The sequence below is a fragment of the Protobothrops mucrosquamatus genome, unplaced genomic scaffold (genome assembly GCF_001527695.2).
Source record: "Protobothrops mucrosquamatus isolate PMUCROS unplaced genomic scaffold, P.Mucros_1.0 scaffold1749, whole genome shotgun sequence".
Lineage (NCBI taxonomy): Eukaryota > Metazoa > Chordata > Lepidosauria > Squamata > Viperidae > Protobothrops > Protobothrops mucrosquamatus.
The window spans coordinates 62,162-83,148 of NW_015387890.1; the positions used below are offsets into that span (position 1 = coordinate 62,162).

The 20,987-nt window shown below is 48.7% G+C and overlaps 2 protein-coding genes across 2 annotated transcripts in view; both read right to left on the bottom strand.

Annotated features, from left to right (window-relative positions):
- Window positions 1-1,315: 1,315 nt before the first annotated feature.
- UNC119B (unc-119 lipid binding chaperone B) lies at window positions 1,316-8,722 on the bottom strand. The gene is made up of 5 exons (XM_015823035.1): window positions 8,518-8,722; window positions 3,130-3,243; window positions 2,522-2,630; window positions 1,842-2,014; window positions 1,316-1,443 (listed from the first exon to the last, which is right to left on the bottom strand). The coding sequence occupies exons 1-5, from the start codon at window positions 8,720-8,722 to the stop codon at window positions 1,331-1,333; spliced, it is 714 nt and encodes a 237-aa protein (XP_015678521.1). The 3' UTR covers window positions 1,316-1,330.
- A 6,541-nt stretch (window positions 8,723-15,263) lies between these two features.
- The window catches only part of MLEC (malectin), a 21,707-nt gene continuing 15,983 nt past the window's right edge, over window positions 15,264-20,987 (bottom strand). Inside the window, exons 4-5 of the mRNA XM_015823036.2 lie at window positions 17,536-17,593; window positions 15,264-15,587 (exon numbers count right to left, since the gene is read on the bottom strand). Of these exons, the coding sequence (XP_015678522.2) occupies window positions 15,358-15,587; window positions 17,536-17,593 (288 nt within the window). The 3' untranslated portion in view covers window positions 15,264-15,357. The remainder of the gene's footprint in view (window positions 15,588-17,535; window positions 17,594-20,987) is intronic.

Here is a 20,987-nt window from a genome sequence, read left to right on the forward strand (position 1 = left end):
CAGGGAGGCGCAGAGGCAGCTCCTGGAGGAGCCGAGGGCACCAGAGGGGGACTTTGGATCCTGCACTTTGGCGGCTGGCAATTCCCTCTTGCCCGGTGAAGCGCCCCGTTTTTCCCCCCACGCGCGCACACACACGCCGTTTCCCGCTTCTTGCTGGGCAGTCAGTGGCAAGGAAGGCACAGAGGAAAAGCTGCTGGGGGGGGGATGGGCAGGGGGAATGGGTTATTGCAAAGGGCCCCTGCTTCGGGGTCAGCCCTTCCGAGGCTTCCAGGTCGGAGGAGCTGCCTGGGGACTCCGTGCAGCAGAGGGTAGTTCCAAAGGCACCTGGATTTAACCGCGAGGGATCGGGAAAAGAAAGCCCTTGGAGAAAGGCACTTTGCCAGAGATAGCCCGGGAAGCGTCAACCCACCATTCCCACCACCGGCCCTTCCCCAGACGACCACGAGAATCTATCCTTAAAAAAAAAAAACAACGGAACTGAATCCTGCACCTGAAGCTCCTCCCAACTAAGAGGTTTAAGCATTGCTCTTTTGGGACTATTCCGTTGCCCCCTGGAGCCCCCCCTTTGGAGACTGACTGCCATGGGGGGGGGGACCCCAGATCCCTCCAGAGAGGCTCCAGCCCTTCTGCCAAAGCAGCATCTATAGCTGCTTGCCAGAGAAGCCAGCCAGATGTAGCCGAGTCAATTCTCACCTGCAGCCTATTCACCAGAAGCGAGGCAACGTTGAGAGGTGGGGAGGGGAAGAGAAAGACTAGGATGGCCCCCACCTCCCCAGGGAGAGCTGCTAGGAGAAGCCAGGGGGTCCCCTTCTGCTCCTCTGGCTGGAGGGCACCACTAATTTTCACCCTACAGATCAGACCTTTAGGGATTGCGGTTGCTCTAACAGGCCCAGAATAAAACACTGCAAAGTCCTGCCCTCCCCCCTCCCTCCCTCCCTCCCCCAGGAGCCTTCTGCAGGCACCTCCGACCTCAGAGATAGAGAAGCAACCTCGATGAACAGGAACATCAGCTCAGGTGCAAAGCAGACCCGGAGGCAGCAGGAGCAGCTGGCACCTGCCCAGCTCTCTGGGCTGCAGGATGTGTTAGGGAGGGGATTCTAGCCAAGCTTGGTCCATTGGAAGGGCCGCTGCTGGGCTCGTCACCAGACCAGGATGCCAATGGAAGCCAATCACGATGGAGCAAGGAATCGGCGGCCCAGAGAATTCCTTTACTGTCCCAGAAGAGACGACCCCCCCGCTTTGCATGTTGCTTCTTCAGCCTTGTGGGAAGAAGGAGAAGGACCAGGGCTGCCTCTGGCCTGTGCAACGTCCGTAGGTGGTAACGGAATGGCTACTGCCCGCCGTTGTAGGCGTAATCGGCCTTGTTGTGCATGATCAGCTTGTTGTCCACAAAGTAGAAGCTGTCTGAGCGAGTCTCGTAGGGGTTCTCGACCATCAAGTGTACTGCATGGGCAAAAGAGGGGGAGGATGGTCAGCCACAGCCCAGAAACAGCCTGCAGAGAAGGCCACTGACGCCGCCTCTGCAGTGCACACAGCGACCGCTCCACAAAGCAGCCTGAAAAGCTTTGGGGGGCAGGAGACAGTGAGGGGATCTGTGGGTTTCAGAGAAATTAAAGTACGACTGTTTATCTTGTCTCCCTCAAAACATTGACAGGGGGGGGTCAATAATGGCACCGAAGCAGAGTGCTGTGGAAGAACCCTCAAAAGGGCAGAACTTCCTAACTGCTGCTGAGGAATCCGGTGCTCACAGGGAGTCCCTGCTTGGGCCCTGGGATTCACCCCCTGGTTCAACGCCTCCCATCCGTGGACGGTTCACCCGACCAGGCCCAAGCGGTACTCACTGAGGTCCTCTGAAAGCTGAGGGAACTCGTATATGTGCTCACAGGTGTTCCTGCTGCAGGGGATGCAGAAGCCGAAGTCAAAGTCGAAGTTCTTCAGAAGACGGTCTCTGAAGTAATGCCTCTCGATCATACGGAAGTTGGATACGGGCTTGTCTCCCACGGTGAACTCCACCCTGCAGGGAGGGAAAAGGGCAGGATAAATCCAGCTGGCCTCCTCTAACCTGTCCGGAAGGGCAACTCCGGAGTTCTGCCCTAGAGATGGCCCTGAAGCTGTTGAGGCAGCACAAGCCCCCTCAAAGGGCCCAGCTCTCAGCCGACAGGAACACGCAGGCATCATAACCAGGGTTTCTCCCCTGGTTGTAAAGAAATGCTGGCCTAGGGACCAGGCATTCTGGTGCAGTTCAACTAAGAATTCAAATTAGTGGAATGAATTTTTTTAAAAAAAGAATAAACACAGCAGATCTGCATCAAGCAACAGATATTTTTTTTCTTTTGATTTGTACAAACTGCAAAATTACAGACTTGGATTTTGAAAATTTCTTTCTTTTTTCAAGTGCTCCTTGAGAAGTGCTGAACGTGCTTTTCACCAAGCCTGACTGCGCTTCTGTCTGTGGCTGGTACTGAGCAGCCACAGCAGCACCGGGGTCTCTCCCGTCCCCCGAGCGTCTGCCCAGACTCACGTTGCCCCAACGGTCCGTAGGCGCAGGAAGGCCGGCGTGAACTGATAGCGCACAAAGCGCCCGGCGCTGCTGTCCATCTCCCCAAGGTCACATTCGTAGTCCTCTTGCTCTGCGGGAATGAACAGTTAAAGAGTTCAGCAGGTCAGCTGTGTGGGGCCTCTCACTGGCCGGCCCTCCTGGAAGTGGGGCCACAGCCCGCACTTCCAGGTCTCAGCTTTTGCGGCTGCCTCTGCAATACAGCCAGAACCCAGGTCAGGAGCGGGAACTGCAGAACCAGCAACTGAGACAGAAGTTCTGAGGCAGCCTTGCTGGACCGAGCCAACTAACCATACTTGACTTGGCTTAGGTGGGTGAAGTGTTCGGACAGACGCCTTTGTGGCACCTGGAATAACAGACGGAACCCCTGTTGAAACAGAAGGGTCTCCCAGAGAAACCCACCCAAGGAAACAGATCATCTCAAGAGGGGTGGCAGAGTAAGAGGAAGCACAGATTTGGAGATTCCACCTTCTAACTGCAGTTGGAAGCAAAACATCCTTCCTGGAGTTTTTAACTGGTCGTTGGGCCTTGTGCTTCAGAACAGACCCCGTCACTTGACTCCAAAAGCTTACCTAACGTTGAAGGCTTGGCGATTTCAAACAGCACCGTCCCCGTCTCCAGGTCCCGGATTTTAAACTTGGTGAAGTCGATGTTGTAGATGTTGTCTTCGGGTCGGCAAAGGTAATCTGGAAGAGAGGAAGACAGGAGCGATGCTGAAATTCAATCCTGAAGATTCGGCTAGCAATGCGGAGGCAGCCTGGCCCCGCCCAGCAAAAGGGCCTTGGCACGCAGGGCAAGTAGGCCCGTTCCCAGCCACAGCAGACAATAGTAGGAAGTCTCCCCCCAAGACGCCTGGGCAAACTCCGTGGCCGAGAGAGAAGAATCTGTGGAAGCATGCAAGACACGGAGACACGCAAGCACCGCAGCAGGGATTCCACTCCCCCCCCCCCCAAAAAAAATTTTGGATTTAGAACTGAGCAATGTAATTATCAAGCTTGTTAATGGCACCAAATGATTTAGCTAGAGAGCCTTCTCTGTCGGAGCACCCACCCTCTGGAACGAGCTGCCCCCAGAGATCCGGGTGATTCCGGATCTCCCCTCCTTCCGCCGCGCCCTCAAGACTTGGTTATTTCAGCGGGCAGGACTGGCCTAGGGGTATTTTAATTGGTTTTAACAAAATTTTAGTAGAAGCGGCCTATTCAAATATTTATTTTTAATTATCCTCTTAAATTTTGTATTTTGTATTTGTATCAAACTGTTTTTAAACTGGCTGTAAGCTGCCCTGAGTCCTCCGGGAGAAGGGCGGGGTATAAATATAATAAATCAATCAATCATTAAATCAATCATTAAGACGGGAGAAATTACAACTGTTGCAACTGGTCAAGAGGGAATTAACACCTAAAGAGGGAATTAGTCTACCTAAATCTAAGTAAGTGCAACCTAGCTCATGTCAGGACAAAAAAGGCCTAATTTTAAGTACAAAGAATTGTAGATCATAATCTACTTTATCTGACTTTTTTTTGCAGCAGCCTTGTAGTGGAAGAAAAAAGAGGGAAATAGTAAAACAGAGGACATGTAAGCCAAATTCATTACATAAAAGTCAGGACAAATATTTTCATGCCTTGTGCCTTTGTAAAGATCAGGAGCCCTTCGTACCAGATAAATCTATCTACTATTCAGATTTACGATCCTTGGTTTAACGACCATTCGAACTTGCAATAGACCTGGAAGAAAGTGAGCTACGACTGGTCCTTGCACTTAGGACTGTTGAAGTGTCCCCATGGTCATAACCATGTAATTAATTTACTTAATGACCATGGCAAAGAAAGGTCATAAAATCAGGGACAGCCCACTTAGCAATTGACGTCCTGGTTCCAATTGTGGTCTTGAACACACAAGCTCTGCCTTTACGATACCACGAAAGCCTGGCCAGCAGCCTCCCAGCGGGTCTTGTCAACTGACATAGTCATTGGATCCTTCCTAAACAATAGCTACTGTTTAGGAAGGATCCAATGAATATCTTTCTTTTCCAATTTTATTTATTTATTTATTTATTTGCAGGGCTTGTATGACCACCTATCTTATGCAGTGTTTTTAGGCAATCCATAAAACCAAATGTAAAAACAGAAGTCTCTCCCTCCCCCCAGCATCTGACCAAACAATCCCCCAGCTCAACCCCAATCCTAGCCTAATGCTGGGAGAAGAGCCAGGCCTTCACGGCCCTCTGAACAACTAAAAGGCTTAGACTGCAGTGTTTCTCAACCTTGACAATGTTAAGGCATGTGGACTTCAACTCCCAGAATTCCACAGCCAGCAAAGCTGGCTGTGGAATTCTGGGAGTTGAAGTCCACATGCCTTAACATTGTCAAGGTTGAGAAACACTGGCTTAGAGTCTCTCACATCTCAGATTGGAGACTATTCAAAAGAGCCACAATGATTAACAGTGAAACTGTGTTGTGGCAGTTGTCACAAAGGTACTTCCAAAGTCTCTCGTGCGCTTAAACCGGTTGGAGTGGCTGAGCTCAGCTCTGTTGCTGCTGGATTGGTGACACCCGATGTCACGGTTCTGAAAAGAAGGAGCTTCTCAAAGAACTTTGAGGCTTATTTCCCTTAAAGAATCCTTTTATTGCTACATAGCTTCCAAACGTACATAGTGAAGCCCAAAACTGAATCCTCCCACCCCCAATCACCCGTAAGAAAGCATAACTCACTCCTTCATTTTACAGTCATCAATCACGTTCTCCAATTAATGTGAAGTGTGAATTGTCTCTCCCCCCCTACTTCTCCTGTTACAGCTGACCTTGGCAGTACTGTGCTGAAATATTGTTATGGTTTACTAGAATGATTTCCCATCTACTAGGCTAGTATTGTCTGCTTTAACTCTAGAAGTGATATGCAGGCTAAATAAAACATGTTTGCTTCTTCACATAGGGCAAGCAAGAACATCCGATGTTAGCAGTCTTGACATCCGATACGAATAAAATCATATCATGGAATTGAATTTAAAACGCTGTTCCGGCAGGGGAGGCAAGAGAAATTGCTACTCAGCCAAATTGTCCATTTAATAACATTTCCGTACTGGGCACAATCCTGTAGGGGTCCCCCTAGCAATTCAACCAGGCTCCTTGTTGGTGACATCACATTGCAAGATGATATTCTGGTGGCTACCGTAGGAAGTAATACCGGTATGTTAGACATTGCTGGGGGGGTGGTAGTCAGAACCTCGTTGCCATCAACACCAGCAAGACAGAACAACAGAATAAAGGAGTTGGAAGGGACCTTGGAGGTCTTCTAGTCCAACCCTCTGCTTAAGCAGGAGACCCTATACCAGGGGTAGGCAACCTTGGCTCTTTTATGACTCGTGGACTTCAACTCCCAGAATTCCTGAGCCAGCTATGCTGGCTCAGGAATTCTGGGAGTTGAAGTCCACGAGTCATAAAAGAGCCAAGGTTGCCTACCCCTGCTCTATACCATTTCAGACAAATGGTTGTCCAGTGTCTTCTTAACAACCTCCAGCGATGGAGTACCCAGAGCTTCTGGAGGCAAGCTGTTCCACTGATTGTTCTTGCTGTCAGGAAATTTCTCTCCTCGATTAGTTTCCACCCATTCCTTCTTGTCTTGCCTTCAGGTGCTCTTGAGAATAGACTGACCTCTTCTTTGTGGCAGCCCCTCTAATGTTGGCAATCCAGACTGACATGCAAAACCAGGGAGTCTTCATGCAGCTGTCTACCTGCTTGTTTTACGTCAACCAGCAATGAAGCATTATGCAGCAGCAACGGTTCCCGGTGCTCATTAAGAACCCCATCCCTTTCGTGTTCAATCTTGTGAATAAAGCGGGGATCAAAAATATTACAAATCCCAAAGAGGCCACAGTGATGAAACGTAGACTTATGGCAATGACTTCTTAAAGGTGTAAGGTTTCAACGTGTGCCAGAAAAAAGGTACAATTGCTGTGGCCAGGCTGCACACTTCTCCTTCAAAGCCTGAAGACAGCTGGTCATCACATTGTCTTCCATGGCCTCGTTGAGACACCTTTTCAGCTTCTGCAAACACTACACAAAGGTTGTGTACAGAATCAAGCGGTCCCTCCTGCTAAGTCGAAAGGCTGACGCAGATGCCGCTTCCAGTGCACTGAGGTGATGAATGGTTGGGTTATGCTCATTCAGCTGTCTTGGTTTCAGGGCACAGGTTATACCACCCCTGGTATACCTCAAGATCCTTCTGATGAAGCAGACTGAACGCAAGATGGAGATGCCAGTGGCATCCCGTGCAACACCTATGCCATACCATAATCTGCCTCTCTCTCATGGAATTTGAAAACCTTTGTTTCGGATGTGCACAAGGAGTCCAAATGTTTGAAGATGACGACTATTGGCAAGGCAGACTTTGATGCCATTGTGTTGGCGAACAGAACTACATATGGCCCCCTGATTAGCAGCAGGTCATGTACCTTGAATCTGATGGGAACAAATGCAACAGTGTATTGACTGAAGGAAGTTTTACCCCCTCCCCCTTTTAGAGCTCAACTATTTTTGGCTCATTATGATTGCCAAAATAGATCCAGGAATCGGAATGAGTAGCAAAATGAAAAGAAAAAAAAACACAATGCCTTTGGTGTAACACTAAGCAATGGGAAAAAAGAGATACTAACCAAAGCCGCAATGGACAATGGATGCCACTACTCTCTAGTTGTCCCATGATCAGTTCCCTGGAATTGACAAGTTTGTGCTAATGCAACAGCAGATTGCCTATTGGGACTTTGGAAAAAGTTCAGAGAAGAGCAACTAAGATGATCCAAGGCCTGGAGATTAAAAGATACAAAGAACGGCTGCAGGAATTGGGTTTGGCTAGTCTAAAGAAAAGAAGAAATAGGGGAGACATGATAGCAGTATTCCAGTATTTGAGGGGCTGCCACAAAGAAGAGGGGGTCACATTATCCACCAAAGCACCAGAGGGCAGGACAAGAAACAATGGTTGGAAACTGACCAAAGAGAGAAGCAACCTGGAATTAAGGAGAAACTTCCTAACAGTGAGGACAATTAACCAGTGGAACAGAAATCGTGGGCACTCCATCACTGGAGATTTTTAAGAAGAGGCTAGACAGCCCCTTGTCTGAGATGATATAGGTTCTCCTGCTTGAGCAGGGGGCTGGACTAGAAGACCTCCAAGGTCCCTTCCAGCTCTGCTCTATTCTAATTTACATCATGAAAAGGCCAGGAGTGCTGGAACAGACCTGAAGTTGAGCAAGATCCAGCTGAAGTGGAAGACAATGGCGGGCAGCATCCTTCGGTTAGTAGCCTTAGTGTGGTGGCTGCCCTGACTGGTGGTGTTGCTGGCATTGCCCCCGTTGTGCAGGAAAAGCAAGCAAGCAATGCTGCCAAACTCAATCTTAAATGACACCACTGTGAGGGACCCTCAGTCTCCAGGCTGTGGCTAGAGCAGGGGTCTTCAACCTGGCCCCTCTTTAAGGCTTGTGGACTTCAACTCCCAGAATTCCCAGACCAGGTCAGGGGTCAAAGGGAACTCACCAAGGTCGAAACCACCTTTCCCTGAAAGATGTGGGGCAGAAGTATCCAACCTGGGCCCCCTTTAAGGCTTGTGGACTTCAACTCCCAGAATTCCCCAGCCAGCTATGCTGGCTGGGGAATTCTGGGAGTTGAAGTCCACAAGCCTTAAAGGGGCCAAGGCCGGGGAGGGCGCCGGGCCTGAGTGCGAGACTCGGGGCAGCCTCCATTTTTCCCCACAGATCGCGAAGGGGGAGGCGAGGGGGGGGGCAGCTTGTTAGAGGAAAGGGGCGGGGCGCTCGTGCAGAAGGGCCCCTCCCCCCGTTTCTCGGCGGAGACCAACGCCCGAAGGCCCCGCCTGCCTTCACGCCCGGAGGGCGCCCCGACGGACTGTAACGCCGACCCTTCGCCGCCCCCAGGGCCCCGGGACGCTCCGGGCGGAGGGCGGCTACTCACGCTCCGTGACGCGGCCCAGTCCCAGGACGTGCTCGGGCCGCACCGCCTCCAGCGCCAGCAGCTCCGCCTCCGTCCGCGGCGGGGCGGCCCGGGACGGCGGTGGCGCCGCGGCGGGAGAGGCCGTCCCGGAGCTCCTCTGCCCGCGCAGGCGGCTCAACGCCCCGCCGGGCCCGGCCGCCGCCAACCTGGGCTTGGAGCCGCTCATCGCCGGCCCGGCCCCGCCGCCGCCGCCGCCAAGATGGCCGCCACCTCCTCTCCCTCGGACCCGCCGGTCGCCATGGCAGCCGAGGGGCGGGGCGCGCGGCCTAGCAACGAGAGGGCGCTACCCCCAGAAACTGGAGGGCGGGCACGTGGACACGCGCCGTCGCTGTTTCCGGCCACGCCCCCTTTCTCGCGCGGAGCCCGGCCGCCCCGCGCCCGTTGCGTCTCCCGCGGGAGGAAGGGGCGTGGCCGCGGAGCGCCTCGGGCGGGCAACATCCGGCTTGGACAGGGGTAGGCAACCTTGGCTCTTTTATGACTGGTGGACTTCAACTCCCAGAATTCCAGCATGGCTCAGCTTGGAAGTCTCTTCCTTTCCCCTCAGCATGGCTGGCTCAGGAATTCTGGGAGTTGAAGTCCACAAGCCATGAAGGGGCCAAAGTTTCCCCCATGCGGGCTCAGGAATTCTGGGAGTTGAAGTCCATGAGTCATAAAGCGGCCTAGGCCACGGGTAGGCAACCTTGGCTCTTTTATGACTGGTGCACTTCAACTCCCAGAATTCCTGAGCCAGCATGGCTCAGCTTGGAAACCTCTCCCTTTCCCCTCAGCATGGCTGGCTCAGGAATTCTGGGAGTTGAAGTCCACGAGTCCTAAAAGAGCCCAGGTTGCCTACCCCCGTGCTTGGAGCAGTGTTGCTCTGAAGTGCCTCCTGGAGAAACCAGCCCTGCTGCCTCCAGGGACCGCTGCGACCTAGAGCCTCTGGGGATCTTCTGAGTGGCCTTCGACTCCCCGGGTTCCCGACCCGAACGGTGGCTGGGGCATTCTGGGAGTTGAAGTCCGCACAGGTTAAACGTTGACGAGCCTGAGACTGTCCTAAGTGGGTCCGATCAGAGAATTTCGCAGAAGGCAAAGCTGCATGAGTTAAAACACGTCCTGCCAGAATATTTTTTTTTTTTAAACCAGGGGTCTTCACACTTGGCTCTTTTATGGCTTGTGGACTTCAACTCCCAGAATTCCTCAGCCAGCCATGCTGGCTGAAGAATTCTGGGAGTTGAAGTCCACAAGTCATCAAAGGGCCAAGTTCGAAGACCCCCGTTTTAAACCATTCACCCTGTTTTTTGCACTTGTAAGAGCAAGCAATGGAGGCAACGCTATAACTGCCCGCTTGGGAAGGACTCTTTGTTGTGGTTCCAGGATTTTAACTTAGGTATGAGTTAAAGAGTTTCAAACTGAGACCTTCATCTTTCCACTTAAAAAATAAAAACACAGGTTCGTGTAAGTGACAATATAATTTTTATTTTTTTTAACACACTGCTGGTTAAAACTGCCAGGCAGTAGATTTCAGAATATTTCCCTCAACCAGACATCCTGAGAGGAAAAAAAAGAAACCCAACAAAATTTATTGTTTTTAAAAAAACAAACAAACAAGTAAATGTACCAAAAATGGGGTGGAGGGAATAATTAATGCAGAACTCATTCATACCTATTTCACTTCCCCAGGAAAAAAATTTTTTTTGCAAAGCCAATGTAGTTAGACAAAAGTCCTATGTGCTTTTTACCCTTTGCCCAAGCTCAATATTAAATGCACACCTACACACATCCCAATTAACAAAAAGAACCAATGCAAAATATTAAAGACACAAAAGTAAAGGACTTGCACACACCACCCTGCTTCAGGATTATGTATTGAGTTTTAAAGTTATGAATGGCAAACCAGCCTAAGGACAGATTCCACCCAGCCCAGGAAGCTTGTAACCTGGCAGCGTAGGCTGTCCTGGGAGGCCACGTCAATGCCTCTCTAGCAAGCAGGGACACAAATAGAAAAGATAAACATACACAACAGTACAATAAAGGGTGGGGCCTCAATCTTCTGATAGCTGAGACTGCAGCCCTCAAAACCTGCATCTGCCTTGTTAAGTAATAACAAGGATTATCTCCACTTAAAACTTTGATCGTGATTGGGTGACCTGACTCCTATTTGCTTAGGAAGTGAAGTTTAAGAGAGAGAGAGGAAAAAGGTCAGGCCCTTTCCCTGGGGGAATTCAAACATCTTTCAAGGCACTCCCAAAGGCACCCCAAATAATTTCCCACACGTTTAACCAGGGAGTGATCTCTTAGGTTCAAGAAACCAAGCCAAGGACACACACAGCCCTGGTCAAACAACTTGGAAGCTAAGCACCATTCTCAGATCCCCATCGAGCACAGCTTTGGCGGGGGGGGGGGGGCAGCCCAAAGGAACACCTCCCTTCTCACTACCTTCCTGGGCTCTTCTGCTTGGAAGAAAGAGGCATTAGGGGCTTGCAGGCATGGGGTGCCACCAGCTAAGCTCCTGAAGGAAGACGGCATTCCGAGGCCCAGCAGAGAGATTTTTTACCGTTGTTGTCGTCTTTGGGGCTTTTCCAAAGCAAGCTACAGTCTAGCATGGGGTAGGCAACCTCGGCTCTTTTATGACTCATGGACTTCAACTCCCAGAATTCCTGAGCCAGCTTGGCTGGCTCAGGAATTCTGGGAGTTGAAGTCCACGAGTCATAAAAGAGCCAAGGTTGCCTACCCCTAGTCTGTTCTAGCGACCTGAAGGCGTTTAGGATAAACACAGTTCTGCACAGCGACAGCCCCAACTCTACCTTTGGCTTTGCAGCCCGGGAGGCCCAACCGTTATCAGTTTACTTAGGCTTTCTTTTGAGCAAATTCCAACACCTGATCTTTCCAACTTATATGGGACACGTCATTAGCGGGTCTTGGCCTACCATCCAACGGAATACCCAATTAATTCCAAGCAGAGGTTTACCTTTGGGATTCACTGATGAGCCCCCGCCCAACCGTCCAGCCAAAGGCAGCTGCAGACCTTTCCCAAGGATGCTCAAATGGCCTTTTCAAGCTATTCAAGGTATTTAATCGATGATATCTGATTCATGGGCTTCCTCTTCTGTGTTCTGAACGTCTAAATGGCTGGAGTGAAATAGGAGCATTTCTCAACACCATGTATCTGATGAGACCTCAGGAACTATAAAGCAGCCATTTATTCCCCCTACTGGCTAAGGGAGAGGGCATTATATTTGTGCAAGCAAGATGTAACTGTAGTTCAAAAAAAAAGAAAAGAAAAAAGGCAGCCGGATACCACTGTGCCCAACCACGTAACTAAAGCGTGCATCAGCATAAATGAACCCAGAACACTGACCCTTCTCACAACAGGCAGCGGTAGGAACCTTCAGCACCTTTTGGCATCTGGCAGGCAAAGCTTAAACTGCCATTTGCTTGCAAGCAAGAGATCTCCAGCTTAGGCAGAAGAGCCTCAAGGACCACAGTCCCTAAATGAAGTTGCCACGTTGACCCCCAACCCTCTGAATCAAACTGTGCAGATCACAGCAGTCTTAATATTTTTACAGATCCTAAAAAAGGGGTAGATGCCCCTCACAAACACAACCAGAGAGCTGTAAAAGCAAAATCTGTGGAACAGGAGGAGGAGGAGGAGGAGGAAGAGGAGAACAGCTTCTGTTCTGATGTTGAGATGTGCCTTGTGGAGGGCAACTCTGCAAGGATCTTGACAGATCACCTGTTATTATTTTCAGAGTACAGAGGAATGAAAGACCGAGCCCTGACACATGCTCATGGTGTTAAGGGTATCTCAGAGCAGGAAGTGAAGTGTAAAAGGTGACCTTCTCCACTTTCTGCAAGGGCTCCAGGGCCTTTCTCGTGCAAGATTTCCACAAAACAAAGTTCCATAAATATAAAAAAAAGACCTCTTGACATGCAAAGCCTGCCAACTCATATCTCAAAAAGTTTAAAAGGCAGAAGCAACAAATGCAGATTCAAATGCTGACTTTCCTGCAGTTTCCTTTAAGAAAGAAAATACTAGAATGTCTTGTCACACTCAACGTATTCAAATTCTAAGGGAAAACTAGGGCCACGTTTTCTCTGGATAAAAAAAAAACAGGGATAAAGCCGCTCTTATTAGTGAATGACTGGAGCCAAACATTCTTATGATAAAGTGAATTGCCCTTTTTACACCCCAAGACCCAGAAATGCAGAATTTCAGTTGTGTTAACCCTACCCACCCATAGCAGAAACAAACCATCTCTTCCTTTAGGAATTTTTGAGCTCTCTGAATTGGAGAATATAACTGTAGCAAGTACAATTGTTCAGGAAGGTAATCAGTAACCGTTAGCTTCCTCTGGCCCTGGAGAAAAAAGGGAATGGAAATGAGGTTGTAATAGCTCACTTGGGTCTTTCTCCATCTTCAATTTGTTTGTGGAGGAAACAACACAGTTTTACAATCAAGTGGGACAAATTAGGGTATGGGTGAGGCAAGCAGCCTATATGCTCTGTTCACTTGCACAATATAAGTCAGTCCCTAAATAAACAGCTACAAGGGCTTTCATTTAAAGCAGTGTTTCTCAACCTTGACAATTTTAAGGCATGTGGACTTCAACTCCCAGAATTCCACAGCCAGCAATGCTGGCTGTGGAATTCTGGGAGTTGAAGTCCACATGCCTTAAAATTGTCAAGGTTGAGAAACACTGATTTAAAGATTAAGGGATTCAAAAAATGAACAAGATAAAAGCAGCCCCTTGGCCTCATGGCTACGTACCTGAGCTCACATGACATCCGTCTGCTTTGAAAAACGGATTCATCTGTCTGGACCAGCAACCTCAATCGCTTCCGAATCGAATTCTTCCAAGTTGAAATTCAAAGAATACAGAACTTGGTGAAATTACTTCTGGGCAATGTGTGTGAGATAATGCAGGTGTGAAATTTCCCTAGCTGTTGCCTTCGCCATATTCTGCTAGCAGGTATCAAGCATCTCACAGGGCATAACCCCAGAAGTCACTTCACCAACGGCAGCCGTGAAAATGGGGACTTCCATCGAACAAAGTTTAGAGCCATGACCAGGAAGAGCAAAAGGGGACCTTTCAGACAGGACTCTTGCAAATCCCTGCCAGTATTTTCAGCCAAATGGGGTTTATTCTTAATAAATTGGGGGAGGGGGGGGCGACATATAACCGTCTAGTAGAAATATATATAAATAAATAAAAAGAAAAGAATTTACTTTGGGGTGAGATGTCCAAAAGGAAGCCAAATCTGGTCAGGAAGACGATTTTCTGAGCCAGCTGGAGAAAGAGAGCAGCTGACTAAAGTTTAATATGTTTACTAGCAGTATGAAAAGAAAAAGCAAACAGTCATTTCCCTGTGTTGAGATTATAGCTGGAAGGAAACTGGGCAAGTGCCTTAAAATTAAGCACACGGACTGGGAAAACGGGACAAGATGATAGGAACACAAACGTTAAATGTGGCGGCACATCCTGGGCGCAGCGGGGCTCAAGCACCATGAGCTGAATATCAACTGACTGATTGACAAGTGCAGCCATCTTGCTCTGTGCGCAAAGGCCACTGAGGAAAAGGTCTGGCTCTGCCTTTGTTTTGCCCTGATTCCACGATGTAATTATAGCAAGGGAAAACCAGAAAGCCACATCAAAAGAGACAGAGAGAGAAATATTCCTTAGATACCAGTAACTACTTAGGGAAGATAACAACAGCAGTTTCTGTAGGTTATAGATTCTCAAGCAACCCTCCTGCCCGTCGCTACAATACAATCTGTGCTCCACGGCAGGAAGCACCGTTTAAGGTCATCATTTCAGACTGTGCCCACAAAAAAGAACTGAGAAAGGAATGGCCAGCATGCACCTCTTTCAAAAGTGGCCTTGTAGCTGAGCCTGAAAGAATGTAATGACCGAAGAAGCTCAGAGACAAAAAAAAAACCTTTTGAGATTTCCTAGCTCTGGACCTCTTAAGCAGAAAAAAAGGAGACACCACCTTGGACTGTGGAAAAGTCTCCAGGCACAAGAAAAATGGAAGGCCAACAAGGAAGCTTCCGACATGCCCACTGGAGTGCCAGCTTCTACCAGTCAGATTTTAGCCACCTAAGGTGGAATGGGAAGAGGAGTTAAGAGTGGGAATCGCCGCATTTGGGAGGATGGGATGGGGGAGAGAAACTAGATTAAAGTTACACCAGGGGAGGGGGATGAGGGGGAATGCTCCAAAGACAACTCAAGACTTGCCAGAATTGTCATGACCAGGGAAAGCATTTGCCTGAAAGTAAAATCTTCTCAGAACGCCTGGCAGAGCAGGTGACCTAGATTACCTGCTCCACCTGCCCCATAACCAAAAAGCATGTTGACCAAAGATCCATCCGTAAAGGTGAGTCTCCTCATTCAGGGGAGAAAAGAAGTACCGTGTGTTCAGCTACAAATGTTCTAGCGGATGTCTACCCAACCCCCAACCTCCACACCCGTGAATCCTTCCAGCAAGGCTGCTCAGTGGCCGCTTTCCTTTCCAGCCAACCTTTGGATCGCGTGTCTCTCCTCCCGCCCCTTTTGACTCCATCTTGCTCGTCACAGGAATCACTGTCCCAAAGATCCAGGTTCTGCCTCAAGACCTTCTGGACAGGAAAGGTGCCTGTTGCCGGCCCACAGCTGGCCAAGACCCAAATGTTCTGCTGAGGGGGATGCAAGCTCTCCCTTAATTGTACCTGCTGCTCCTTAACAAGCCATTGTTTTCCTTAAATACGGAGAAGCCAGGACTGACTCCACATTCGGCCCAACTCCTCCTCCCTGGCTTGCAGGCCACTGTGCGTGCTGTCTTTTTTCACAACCTGCAAAGGCAGAATAGGGTCGGAATGAAGACGCCAAAGGCCACTAAGATTGGGAACATGAGGCTGCTGTTGTCCGAGGCATAGGGGTTTGGTGTGCGGGGGCCTGACTGGACCCGGTTCTTGTTGGCCTGCTTTTTAGGGCTGGACCCGTCTTCGTACTCCTCTTCGTCTTCCTCCTCCTCTTTCTTCTCCAGGCCTGGGTGAGGCTGAAGCTTTGGAACATCTGTAGAAAGAAGAAAAACAATGTCTACACCATGGTGTAAAGTAGAGAGACTGCAGGGAGGCAAGGAGCATTTTCCTAAACCCTAAACCAGGGGTAGGCAACCTTGGCTCTTTTATGACTCGTGGACTTCAACTCCCAGAATTCCTGAGCCAGCTATGCTGGCTCAGGAATTCTGGGAGTTGAAATCCACGAGTCATAAAAGAGCCAAGGTTGCCTACCCCTGCCCTAAACCATTACAATTCAAAGCTGTAGGTAAGATGCTTATTGCACATACAAAACCTTATCCAGGCCAATGTAGAATCACACCAAGGCTACACATGAACATGTTGGCCTCTCCATAAAATGCAACAGGTTAGCATTTTCAGCCCATTACAAACTCCCCATTTTTTTTTCTGGAAGGCAAGACTGGGGCAGCAGCCTAGGGCATAGAGAAACGTGACCCCATGTGCCCCTACTCCCTTCCATTTCCTGTGGATGTTCCCAACAGGCAAGTGGGCTGACACTGGTCAGAACAGCCAGAGTACCTGCAGCCAGACCCCTGCCCACGTGCTCTCCTCTACAACCCAAAATATTTCAGCCAATTGGGAATGACACCACGACCTCCAGATGGCAACCTCCAACTTCCCTGCTCCAGAGGTTCTCTGGCTCAGCATTGCCTAGACTGTTGTCTCCTGCAGCAGGACTTGACCGCAGCTGGAGAAACTTAGTAAAACTGTTGCAGGTAAGGTGAGTTCCTTTCTGCTCAACTGGACTGAGAATACAGGGTTACACCCACCTCTTCAGCCAGAAGGCTTGAGACATTTTCCTTACTCCTGTGGGAAAACCCTTCCTTAGGTGACTTGCATTGGCTGAGCCTAGTTGACTAAACAGTGTACTAAGAAGAAAAAAACCTTTCCACTGGCCGGAAACACAGGCAAAAGGAAGAACAACACGTAGCAGCTACAAAGGAAAAGTTAATGTTTAAACCCTTAAAACCTCCTAGAACCATTTCCGACGCTATTTCTTTTTTTTTAGCAGTGTGGGGCTATGTCAACGCTGCTAACATCGGATGTTCTTGCTTGACAATATATAAAGATGCAGACATTTCCTATTTAACCTGTGTATTACGTTTAGAGTTAAAAGAGATGGTGTTGGAGGGGAGGGGGAAGAATGTGCTGGGGGGGGGGACAACTAGTTAGCCATAACAATATCTCAGTAGGGTATTCTTCAAGGTTAGTTTTAATAAGAGGAGATAAGGGGAGGGAAAGTTCACACTTCAAACTAATTGGAGAATGTGATTAATGACTGTTGAATGAAGGAGTGAGTTATGCTTTGAGTCTGTGTGTTGGGGGAGGAGAATTCAGATTTTGGCTTCTCTATGTACGTGTGGAAGCGACGTTGCAAATTAAAGGTTCTTGAAGGTAAAACAATGCCTCAAAGTTCTTTGAAGAGCTTCTTCTTTCGGAACCATGACAGACTAATTCCTATCTTCTGGGGACCCTGAACGTATTGAAAGACAACTCCGGTTACTGTTATCAGAATTGTATTGTCACTCAGCCCACACTTGTGCCAGGTTTGCTCTCTAGGGGGTGGGGGTGGAGGGAAGAGACCAATAATTACTATTGGTAGCAATATGAAAATAATTCAACCCTTAAGCTTATCACTGAAGTCAGACCACATGAAGACATTATTTTATCTTTTCTTTTTCAGAACAGAGACTTCAAAAACAAATAACAATGACCAAACCTGTCTCTTAAAATCAGGTTTTTCATTTAGACAACATTATTTCTCTGCTGCAGACCAGGCTTGACAGAACTAAAGCCCTTCCAAATCCTATGTTTTAAGCAATTGAGTTCAATATCACCTTCAGCTCCTTAAATTATGATAGTGCCGGGTGACCTAGAGCTGTCCTTTGGACAGGATCGCTGTCCTTCGCCTGGGTGTTCAAAGAGGAAAAGGAATTACTCACCATCCACTGTTCCTGCCAGGACATACAGTGCACAGATTTTTGGATTATCATAGTACCCCTGTGGGAAGCAACAGAGAGTTGAATTCCTTCGTTATCATTTGTTTCTTTGGAAGAGCCAATTTCTAACAACTGTTCACGTTCGGGGTTGCCCCTTATGGCAGCTCTGGAGAAAGAGTCCCCAGCTCAGCCTCTCAGTGGTTGTTGCCACCCCACACAGTTGCCCAGAAGTTTAGGATACTACAGGAAGAAAGTGAATTGGGATTCCCACCCAGCTGCCTGTTGCACTTTTTTAAGTACATGGTGCTGGAGAAGACTCCTGCGAGTCCCCTGGACTGCAAGGCGATCCAACTGGTCAGTCCTAGAGGAGATCAACCCCGACTGCTCTTTAGAAGGCCAGATCCTGAAGTTGAAACTCAAGGACTTTGGCCACCTCATGAGAAGGAAGGACTCCCTGGAGAAGAGCCTGATGCTGGGAAAGATGGAGGGCAAGAGAAGAAGGGGACGACAGAGAAGGAGGTGGCTGGATGGAGTCCCTGAAGCAGGAGGCGTGAGCTTAAGTGGACTCCAGAAGATGGTAGAGGACAGGAAGGCCTGGAGGAACGTTGTCCATGGGGTTGTGATGGGTCGGACACGACTTTGCAGCTAACAACAATAACAAGTCCTTGACTTACAACCATTTGTTTAGTGACCATTTGAAGTTACAATGGCACCAGTGGTGGGATTCAGCTGGTTCGCAGAACTGGTAGCTAATTCTTTGATGCCCAGGCCCAGAATGGACTTCCGGAAGCGGCATCCACACAGAGAACTGGTTGTTCACATATTTGAGGGCAGTGAAAAAAGTGACTTATGACCAGTATATGCACGCTGAGAGCTTCTGCACCAGAGACTACTTCCTTGTGTGTCCAATCACACTCGGCCAACAAAGAACCCTATTCTGTTCTATTCTATTTTCACACTTACCACGACTGCGGCATCCCCATGGTCAGGTGGTCAAAATCCAGGCGCCTGGCAACTGGCATGCATTCATGGCAGCCCCACAGTCCCAGGGTCATGTGATCATCACTTCCAACCTTCCCATCCAACAAAGTCAACGGGGGAAGCCAGATTTGCTTAATGACCGAATGATTCACTTAACAACTCTGGCAAAAAGGTTGTAAAATGGGACAAAACACACTTTCCGTTGCTTAGCCACAGAAACTTTGGGCTCAATTGTGGTCATAAACTGAGGAACACCTGTACTAAACTGACCACCCAGGCTTTCCTCAGCCCAAGCCTGCAAATATTTCACCCTCCATGGAGTGAGATTCAGGCTGGATGTGCGTTTAGCTGTCCCGTTAGTGCAAAATAAATAAATGAATAAAATCCAAGCAAACCCCACTGTTTTTTAAAAGAGCTGCAGTCTGCTTTTCAACTGGATGATTATTAAGAAAACTTACAATATATCATGACATCCATGCGTGCGTGTGCTCGTCCACGTTCATGCAGACACCCAGGAGACCATAATCTCTTGGCCACCCCAGGAACAAAGTTAGTCTTAATGCAGCTTTGCAATCTCAGTAGAAGTAACAGAGGTGGCTGTTCTTTGGGCCAACAGATGAAGGCCAACGGTAGCCTTTGTACGGGACAGAGGGTGCAACTTCTCGTCCGATGTCACTGGCCAAAACATGCTGCCCTGGGCTCTGCAGTTCCAAGGCAAGCCTTGGAAGGTGTAAGTCTGTCAGACTTGCCCCTGGTAAGTCCCTTAGGAAAGAAAGACCCTCGGCTCTATTGGGTTGAAGGTTCTTTTACTAAAGGATACTGGTTGCAGCAAAGTCAGGCTAGAACTAAGTTTCCCGTGCGGCCCTCCCCCCATGACCAGTCCATCTTCAGCCTGGGTATTTTGAGAATACTGAGATGCTTGGGGTAATCCACATTCTTTCTCAGGGTGCCTGGCCTTGGGTGCCAGCACAAACTGGTCTGAGCTTTTCTGTTCTTCGTCAAGCTGTCATCCCCCCCTTCCTAATTCCTATTGTCAATGCTGCAAATATTGTATATTCTTGCTTTGACAAAATATGCAGAACTGTCTGGTATTTTTAGAGTTAATTCAGATAATGGTGGGGGGGAAGAGAAAGATAGGACTGCGCGGGAAGAGACCGGAAGAGAACCTCTGCCCTTCCACTTGATATGAGAACATGATATATGACAGCAAATTTAGGGAGGGAACATGCTGGTAAATTAATTGCTCAGAGGAAGAGAATTTTAGATCTTAGCAAAAACCTTCCGTTATGCCTATGCCGACATTTTGTAACAATAAATTACTTTTAGGAAAATCAATGCCTGGAAGTTCTTTGAAGTGTTTCATTAGCTGGAACCATAACACCTATCACATACACATACTTGTTTATTGCCCACTTGTTTCCCCCCCCCATGGCCCGCCTCCCTCCTAGCCTTTGAAGGTAGGATGCCAGCGAGACACCAACCGAAAATGGCAGACTTGACAAAATCTGTGAAGACACACATCAGGGCTGCCATTCTGCTTCTAACTTTGCATCACATCTTGCCAGCCTGACATTGGTGGGAGGAGGGGAGAGATTGGAATGTGGGTGGACAAAGACAAGGGGGTGGGTTGGGATGAAGCCACGCCAACTTTGTTCTTAGTAAAGTATACTCTTGGAAAAAACAACGAGCCAGGAGTCTTTCTTTGTGATTACAGACATAGCAAGGCAGAAGCTTGGCATGAAAAAGATGCAATTAAGTTCCCTTTTTCCCTGGCCACTTCCTGTTATCAATCAATGTCCAATTAGAAGTTCTCAGATTGTTTAGGAAACGGACCCTGTCGGCCTTCTCCATCTCCCAATTCTTTTGGCTAACCTTGTGCTGGATGGGTGCAACTCATTGTCAGGGCTGGCGTGGCTTCATCCCAACCCCCCTTGTCTTTGTCCACCCACATTCCAATCTCTCTCCCCCCTCCCACTAATGTCAGGCTGGCAAGATGTGATACAAAGCTAGAAGCAGAATGGCAGCCCTGATGTGTGTCTTCACAGATTTTGTCAAATCTGCCATTTTCGGTTGGCGCCTCGCTGGCATCCTACCTTCAAAGGCTAGGAGGGAGGCGGGCCATGGGGGGGGAAACAAGTGGGCAATAAACATTTATGTGTATGTGATAGGAATTAACTTAAGTGGGATGGATGACACCACCATATTTTGGAAATGGAGTGCCCAAAATACTTTGGAAGCACAAGTGACGGGTACCAAGTGCTTGATTTCCACAAGTAAACCTGCCTAGAGATAATTATATTAGGACCACATATCTTATATTATTTGATTGTCCACACAGGAGAGGGAAGACGCTTGAGACTTTGAATCTGAATTTGGAAGAGTCGCTGATAAAACATTCAATCTCCAAAAAGAGTTTTGAATTATTTTTAAAACTGAGTTATGAATGGTCTGAAAAACCACAGCCCTGACACAGC